The 8985-nt window shown below is 46.7% G+C and overlaps 1 protein-coding gene across 1 annotated transcript in view; it reads left to right on the top strand.

Moving 5' to 3' along the window:
- Nucleotides 1-8583, top strand: part of LOC105566910 — a 24922-nt gene extending 16339 nt beyond the window's left edge. Inside the window, exons 4-5 of the mRNA XM_012021307.1 lie at nucleotides 8091-8162; nucleotides 8369-8583. Coding sequence (XP_011876697.1) covers nucleotides 8091-8162; nucleotides 8369-8583 — 287 coding nt within the window. The remainder of the gene's footprint in view (nucleotides 1-8090; nucleotides 8163-8368) is intronic.
- Nucleotides 8584-8985: the final 402 nt, after the last annotated feature.

Below are 8985 nucleotides of genomic sequence, written 5' to 3'. Positions count from 1 at the left end.
ATAAGCTCAACTATTAAGACACTTATTCCAACATCCATAATTACGCACTTTCCGCGCGCGCAACCAGTTCTCCGATAGAACTCGGCTTGTCTCGAAAGGGTACACGGACGGATCTTCTTTGCAGAACGTTACTTTTCTGATAAATCGCTTTCACTGCGCAAAGAGGCTTTCCCAGAAGCGTTCCCAGGTGAAACGGTATTACGAAGTGACACTTCGGTCGCGCTTTAAATTGAACAATCCTCAACGCCGCAGCCTAAGCGACCGGAATGACGAACTCTTCTTTCGAGCGCGAGATTAGCGCGACGTCTCGGATATTAGTTTGGCGATTGCAATCGCGGCTTCTCTCTGGTGATGGATAACCGACAAAGGGCCGCGGAAATACCGCACCTATTATTTCCTTCGCGCGCGCGAACGAGAATAGAGTGGGACCGCGAAGGGAAAAGCCGGCCTAGTAACTACTCGACTAATAATTCGTGGCACTCGTCGAGGCATTCTCTTCGCTTTTTCCTCGATAAAACTTAGTAACTCGAGGAGATAAAAGGTATCAGTATTCCGAAGCCATACTAACGACCCTTCACCCACAGCCTCCTCCTGTACATTTAAGTTCTCCTCGTGGCGCTTTTTTCTGATCAAAAACCTCGCGGAATAGTGTTTGCAAAATATTTCTCGTCATCGCGACTCACCTCGCAATCTAAAATTTAACTTGGGATACACGCAGAGAATTTTCTCGTAAAATGCTCTCCCTGTAGAAATCGCGCAAGTATCTGCGAAAATAGAAATAATCTCTTTATGTTCGTACATGGCGAACTTTTATAACCGCTACTCGGCATCAGCGGTTCGTAAAACTATCGACGGCTAATTGCGATCAGCGAGTGCAGACGTCGCGATGAAATTTGCGGAACACCGGAACAAGGAACTTTCTCGCGCGTCCGTGGAAACGCATCGGGATGCATCGCGTAGGAAGGGATTTCGTTTCCTTTCGGTCGACGATGACGCTCCAGGAATACACCGGTGAGCTCTCGCGTCGAAATATGACGGAAGCAGTCGTATCCGGGGTGCCTGGGGACCCGAGGGCCAGCGCGTCGCAACCCAACTTAACTTTTGCGCGAACATACGGTATCGGGTACCGCGCTAACTTTATGCTAATCTTTCCTCCTTAGGCTGTATACCGGCACTTCGCACAATGAAAACCTGCGTCATAGAGAAACTCACTCGCCCGGTTATTCGTACTTTCCGCGGCTCGAGTTCCGAATCGAGTTAGAAAAGATACGGAATTCTCGCAAAACATGAAAATCTGTTATCTTCAGTCGAGCTCAATTGAAATGCGTTATTAACGTAAACTCTCCCCGTCGGCTAACGACGTCTCGTATTAATATAATTCTTTTTTTTTATATATATTACACAAAGTCGCAGTGTCTTAAACTTGATTCTTTAATACCTTAAACTTGACTCATAGGCAGCTTAGCGGCGTTAACTTCGAGACAACGTTTTTGTAGGGTGAAATTTCGCCGCAACACCCTCGCGGAGTTCATACCACGGCCCACGGGATGGACCGTAAAGGGGTGCACACACCTGCGTGTCGTAAACGCGGACGTTACGAGGTCGTAAGCTCTCGCAGAACCAGTTAACCGGGGAATTAGCGCCGGCGAACTCGAAATTACGGCGCGTACGCGGCTTTTGACATGGCCGGGAAGGGTGGACCGTGGCGACCCTTGACAAACGCGGCCGCGTTTGTTGCTGAGGGGGCTGCGTATAAATTTCGCCGGGTGGCACGCTTCATTTAAGTGCGCCGGACAGCGGTCGACATTAAACCCGCTTAAACTTTCGACTTAATTCGAAACGTATACCGGAGTCTCGACGTAGGGGGTTGCGTACATACCGTGGCGATCAAAGAACAGGAATAAAGGATTGCACGAAACTAAAGCAAATATTTCTGTACAGGACGCAATTCTATATTTTCCATGACTAACATTTTATTTTTATTATGCTTTGTTTGCATATCCCACGTTTGTAAGAAATCGCTGTCGCGATATAATAATTTTGCATAATTTTGTATAGCGTGTATCTCTTTTCGTACACGTAAATATTATAAAAATATTGTCGCACTTGAAGTAACATATTCATATCTTTTATCAATTAAACTCGCTAAAACCTTCAACGTTAATTCGAAACGTATACCGGCGTCTCGACGTAGAGGGTACGTATGTACATACGTGGCGATCAAAGAAGAGATTTGCACAAAATTAAAGCAAATATTTCTATAAAGGACACAATTCTATATTTTGCATGACCGACATTTCATTTTTATTATGCTTGGTTTGCATGTCTCACGTTTGTAGGAAATCGCCGTCGCGATATAATAATTTTACATAATTTTCTATAGCGCGTATCTCTTTTTGCACGTAATGCACGTGCACGTAAATATTATAAAAATATTTCGCCCACAGAAGCAGATACTTAATAAATATAAGCAAATATTTTTTAATACAAGTTTCCAGATGTAACAGAGTATTGAGACCGGTCGCGGTCGAGTATTGAGACTCTTGAAGTAACAAAGTCGTATATTTTTATCATTCTTTGAAAAATTAATTAATTACGAATGATGTCGTCGAGGAAGAGACGTACTCTAGTAGAGGTGGCAAATTAATTCCTACGGAGCCGATGCCACACGCGTACGCACACGCGTACACGTATAGCACATTCGCCATGTGTATGTACATATTATATATATATATATATATATATATATATATATATATATATATATTTGCGCTAGAATATAGAGCTGATAGTCCTGCAACGGCGAAGAACAAGGAACAGCCATCTTTCTCAGAAAGAAATTAAAGTTTTCCCCGAGGTATAGTCTTCTTCTCCGTCCCCCCTCCGCCCCCATTCGTATTTCTCTCTCTCCTCTTCTCGTCGCTATCTTAGCCGCCGAGTCCCGGTGTTAGGGCCGGGAAGGTCGAAGGATACTGCCGTAGGGTGGTCGTAGGGTGGCACCGGCTAGCCCATTGCTATTGTTTGTGACGCTCCCCGGGGACGGACCTGCCCTTAACAGTGGCATGTGCCGATGACACTGTACCGGGTGTCCGCGATACCACTTGCCTCCGCCGTCTTGAGTCATTAGGCGGTCCAAACGGGAATTCTACTGATTTTAAGTGACCGTTGGCGTAAAATCCTGCGGCCGACTTGCCTACAAAGACTTCGCAATTACGAGCGTAACGGCCTTTTCTTTTAACGCGATCGTATACGTTTATATTCAGTTTTAAACGGGGCACTTTGCGCGACTTCGCGTGTACATTTTGACCGGGTAGTCACGAATTATGAAAGCTCATTTCACGCGCGGTCATTATGCCACGCCAATGGTCGAAATTAGCTTACGGATACGAGTACGCCGACGGTGTCTATTATTTCCGGCTGAATTAGCCGGTTCAAAAGTCGGCAGCGACGCGGCAACTGCAATTCCATTTTCCAGCGAGAAGGGACCGCACACTCGCGTTTTATTCCGTCGGCGGTTTCGGTGGTGGCGTCGATGATATCGGGCCGAGACGGCCAATTAAAAACGTATCAGCCGCCCGGGCGCTTCGAATTTGAGTACCGGCCGAATTGAAGCGCCCCGAAAAATATAGGTTTTGATTCATTGTCTTGCGCAGTTAGACAAAGGCCAATTTTAATGACGCAAACCAAATACGGATGTCCGAAGCTTGCCAATTCCTGATAGATGAGCCGCAGCAGAAATTGTACCTTCTTAAATTATGTATGTTACATTTTTATATTTTATTTTTACGATATCACGACTTACAACGACATTCTTATTTTTTAATATATAAAATTTCACGACTACATGTTTCCAGTATATTTGCATCATCACGAAGAAAACAGCTTTAAATTTTACGCTGATTGTATCGCAGAGTACAATATTTCTATCACATTTGTATAATCTTTCGTAAAAAGGGAATTTAATAAGGAAAGTAATAACAACATATAATAAGGCGTGCATATGTGATTCACGCGATGATAGAATTAAGCATATCTCGTTAATGAGGCAAATATAAATTATAGGGTCAGCTTACTATAATAATTTGCATTGTCACGTGACGCTTTTGCTCTCCCAATCTAGGGGTCGGCGGCGCTTAATTGGGCTGTCATTATGACGCCTTATGGGACGCGGGACTCGATTTAAATTACGTAAAACGATAACGCAACGCTAATGATAAAACGACACGTAATCTGCAAATTATTTTCACCTTCATTTTTTTTTAATACAACTTGAAGCTAGCGTATCGCACAAGCGCAGGCTCAAAGTGACTCAGACGTTTTCGAGATATACCGCACGAAATCTGAATGTCGAGAAGAGAAAAGCACTGCTCGAGTAACATCGCCGTCGGTACCTCCGAGTGTCTTGAGCATTTGATTTTTGACGCTGCATTGCGCACTGCACAAAACACATTCGACACCCCCCATTCAAGTGTCACGAGCATCTTTTTCCGTCGCTGTCCTCGGGGCGGGATCCAATTCCGGCGAAATGAGAACCGCGACGGTGAGAGCCACTGGCGCGATCCCGCGGGACCACTGGGAGCAGTGGGAAGCCTCTGTACCCGTGCTGGGGCTATACCGGGCTACGCCGTGGAGAGGGCGCTCCCCAAGGAGGTAATTACCCTCCCTGCCGCCGCCCGACCACCCACAAGCCATCGCAACTTCAACTCCTGCCGGAGTTACATGCTAATACAAAACCAAAACCGGTTCCCAACAGCTTTGCTCGCCGTCCATCGAATTCCCAAAATTCATATGCACACGCGTGTACGCGCGCGTACGTACGCGCGTGCACACACAATGACGACGTGCCCGTGCGCGAGCGCGTGAAAAATGATGCTGGACGTCGCGCGGTCCACAATCGATCCCCAGTATTTACGCGTAATGTCTGACCGGCGCGCTTAATGTATGTCGCGTCGTGTAGAAATTGCGGGTTGCAGTTTTTTTTTATTTAACAAATTAAATTATTGCCCGCCCGCGCCGAACGAGATCGCGTTGCATGGCCCGTTGTCCGCGCTGAAAGAATTTCTGCATTCCGCGCAGCGCCGGTGTATCATAACGCGCGCGCATACGCTTCCGCACAACGGGAATTCGCGAAAAAAGGAAACGCAACAATGCATACGCTGCTTTAAACGTAAAAGCGGCGGGATTAATTTTGCATCTAAGGATAATGAAATAATAAATGCGCGACAACTAGAAATTAGCGGGGCGGCGAGTTACGCCGCGCTTTTCGCGTTTTCCGCCCTTTTCCTGAAAAAGAGAACGACAATGATTATTTCTCGCGAAGGAAAATCCCCGTGTATTTTTTTCCCAATTTCCCGTGTCCCGTTTCACGTAGAGCGGAGTCTCGCGAAGTTTGTTTTTCCCCGCAAAAAAAACTTTTATACTCCCACTCCCCCTCCCCCGCCCCCCCCCACTTGAAATTTTTATTTTATATTTCGTGCCGCGTCGAGGCCGCGTCGTCGCGCGGCCGGCGAATTCGTTTTTTAATTGGCAAATTTATTTGTTGCGTCCCGTACACGCGTGGCAATGATACAAGAATATTACGATTTTACGTCCGCAACACGCGCGTCACTCGATAACATTCTCACCGCGCGGAATGCCGGACGTAATGGTTCGATTTAGGTATCGGATGACGGTGATACCGGAACAATTTCGGGGAACGGGAGAGCCCAGCGCGGTTTCCCGTGCGGTCCGCGGCGCGAATTAAATATTCGATGTACAATCTAGGGCGCCGCAAAAATTCACGATTGTGTGCCTAAAAGTGAATGGAGAGAAGGAAAAAAGGGGGAGGGGAGGCGGGCTTTTTTTCCCCCTTTTCGTTTTCTCTCCCTTTTTTTGTGTCCTGGCTCGCTCAGTGCATTTCGGTAACAACGACGAACTGATTACCAACGCGGCGTCCCAAGCGTGCAGCCTTGGAACTCCCAAAAGTCATACTCGTAAAAAAAAAGGGACTATTGTGCACCGCGGACTTCCGGGTTATTTATACGAGTTATCTCGTCCCCGAAGCGCCGCGAACCGCGCGCGCCGCTGCGCCGCAGTTGCAGCTGCAATGTTCGCGCCGTGACTTACGAGCGATGATAATTCCAGCAGCTTGAGTGCCGCGGCTTTTCGTTCCACTGCGGTCTTAACGTTTTATTCCGCCGCGGTTCCTCGGTATCGTCTTATCAGTGAGATATTCGCGCTGCAGGAACTCTGCGAGAAAGAGGGATTAACTTGAGGATTAACTTAGGGATTGCGACTCGTAAGTGTTTTCGGGAGATTCGGCTGCTGATCTCGGCGCGACACAACTGCGGTTGCGATAAGAAAAATATGCGCGGTTGTCTCTCTCTCTCTCCCTCTCCCCGCTGTTTTGTATTAATAATTGTAATTGTTTTCGTTCAGGTAATCGAAGAATTTGGTCCCATCTTGGGACCAAAGAGTCCACGGCGCCAAAATTTTCACATAGCGATTGCATGTAAGATACGGTACTTAAAATCTCACTGACGTTGGACAATTTTTGGAATTCGTTTCAGTCTCCCGCGACCAGCTTGTGTCGCTCACTATTAATTACGTCTAATTAAAAAGTAATCGAAGAAAGCCGAAAAGTAGACGCGTAGACAACATCTTCATACTGTTATTGCGACAAGTATTATCATATGCCTCGGTGGTCGAATTGGTGAGACGCCCGCCTAGAGTGTAGGTAGGTCCAGGTTCAAACCCTGGCTGAGGTAATATTTTTCTAAAGTCAGCTGTGGTCGAATAAAATTTGGAATCTTAGTATTATACTGGCAATTAGGAACCAATCTAAAGAATAAACATCCGAGATACGAAACGTACGTAGGAAAGCTACGAATACGCGACTATTTTACGACCGCGCAGTAGAAAGATGTCGCTAAATCGTGTCGGACGCGGCTGGTGGAACCGCTCGCTGTCACCGCCGGTCACGCGAAGACAAGGGGCGTAATTTTTTTTCCCGTGGTATCGAGATGGACGCCGTAAAGTTCGATTATCGATGCGAACCGGCGAGCTTTGGCCGCCGCGGTTGTTTCCCCGCAAGTTGTGCTTAAAGTCGCGCGTATCCCGATGGGAAATTTGAATTTTGGCCGGTCTTCCTCCCACGTACGTACGTGTGTTTGTGTGTGCGCGCGTGTGGATATGTTGGTCCAAGGCGGTTCGGTCTCCTATGCGCAGGAATGGGCTGTGGGAGCCAATATCACCGGGGTATGGCTCCCGCGGGATCACCGCGCGCCGCTCTTTTCCACCCTTTCCCGTATTATTCGCGTCCGCGCGCAAGCGGCATCATCTGCGGCGCAGGCATAGGCCGCGCGCGCGGCGTATCTCCGAGCTCGTTCCGCTCGATCGCCTGAAATCCCATGAAATTTCAATGCGGAATCCCTATTAAGGGCCCGGCGAGTTACTGCCGCGCGGATCTCGGCACCGGGCTAAACGGGACAGACGATACGCAGCGAGAGTGACGTAACCGCGAAGACACCTTCGTCAAATCCGAATCTTAATTCTTAAACGCGAGTTCCCTGGGGATTCGAATATTCTCGCGAGAAGACGTGATCGAGAACGTCGTGATTTCTCGAGGCAGAATTCGACGGGTCGAAGCAATTTTTTCCCGCCGCAAGTTTTGGCGATTTAGATTAATTAAGACAATTGGATATAATCAGAAGACACCTTCGTCAAATCCAAATCTTAGTTCTTAAACGCGAGTTTCCTGGGGATTCGAATCTTCACGCATGGAGAACGTCGTGATTTCTCGAGACAGAATTCGACGGGTCGAAGCAATTTTTTTCCCGCCGCAAGTTTTAGCGATTTAAATTAATTAAGAAAATTGGATATAATCAGAAGGCATCTTCGTCAAATTCAAATCTTAGTTCTTAAACGCAGGTTTCTTGGGGATTTGAATTTTCTCGCGAGAAGACGTGATCGAAAACGTCGTGATTTCTCGAGACAGAATTTGACGGGTTGAAGCAATTTTTCCCGCCGGAAGTTTTGGCGATTTAAATTAATTGAGAAGATTACATATAAGTCGAGAGCCCGATCTAAACGTAACGTGTTTGTTGTTTCAGATTATCTGCAGGATGGCAGGTCAACTTCCGTCCAAGGTCCAGATTTAGAAAATCAGAATAGTCTCGACAGCGGTGAGTCATGTTTATCCATTACGCTTTAAACAAATCGCAATATGTAATGTGTCGTATTTTGACAAGCGTGAATTCTTGCAATTTAACACTCGTCCTAATTGGAACTCGCAATTTTAATTATCTATTCGTTTTAAAACGACTGACCGCGTTTAGGGTCGTCTAGATCCGTATAAAGACGATACTCAGTGATCCGTGGACCCTAATAGGCATCCTATCATGCGATAAAAAGGGGTTGCTACCCCTCGCGTTAGAGATTGCTCGTTTTGACTGGCAGAAAATACGTAAGGTGGATAAGGTTCTCAAATGGCACGGTAGGTTCGAGACGGAAGGATTTAAGGAGACTTTACAAGAAACTTTGAATTACGGCGTTCGAACGATGTCTCGAACAGAGGTGGTTTCCGCCTCGACGTCGAAGGGATAAGTACAAAGTAGAATTGACCTCAGAGGGGAACCGTCGCTTTTATGCTCGAAGGGCCCGAGAGTTGCCTCGAAACAACGTCGATGCATTTAGGTCGAAGTGTTTTCAGTATATCCAATTCTCTTTGCGAATATTTCAAGCGAGATTGAAAGGTTCGACGCAACGACGGCTTGACCCATTTTGTAACGATTTCAGAAAGTCAGTGGGAATTTAATTTTCCCTCGAATCGTCGGAAATAGTTTATTGGACTCGTTGCCCTTTATACATATATTGCCGCGTGTTACGCGTACAAGTAATTTCAATACAAAATGATGCGCTAATGCGAAATTCCGGATAAGAGAAATCGGGTTTCCGCGCAGCTTAGTGGCGAATAGACAATGCTCTCATCTATCTTCTCGGCGCGCG

This window comes from Vollenhovia emeryi, unplaced genomic scaffold (assembly GCF_000949405.1).
Source record: "Vollenhovia emeryi isolate VEMERY1.0 unplaced genomic scaffold, V.emery_V1.0 DF939142.1, whole genome shotgun sequence".
Classification (NCBI taxonomy): Eukaryota; Metazoa; Arthropoda; class Insecta; order Hymenoptera; family Formicidae; genus Vollenhovia; species Vollenhovia emeryi.
The sequence above is the reverse complement of the archived record's forward strand: the minus strand, read 5'-3'. Positions and strand labels throughout refer to the sequence as shown.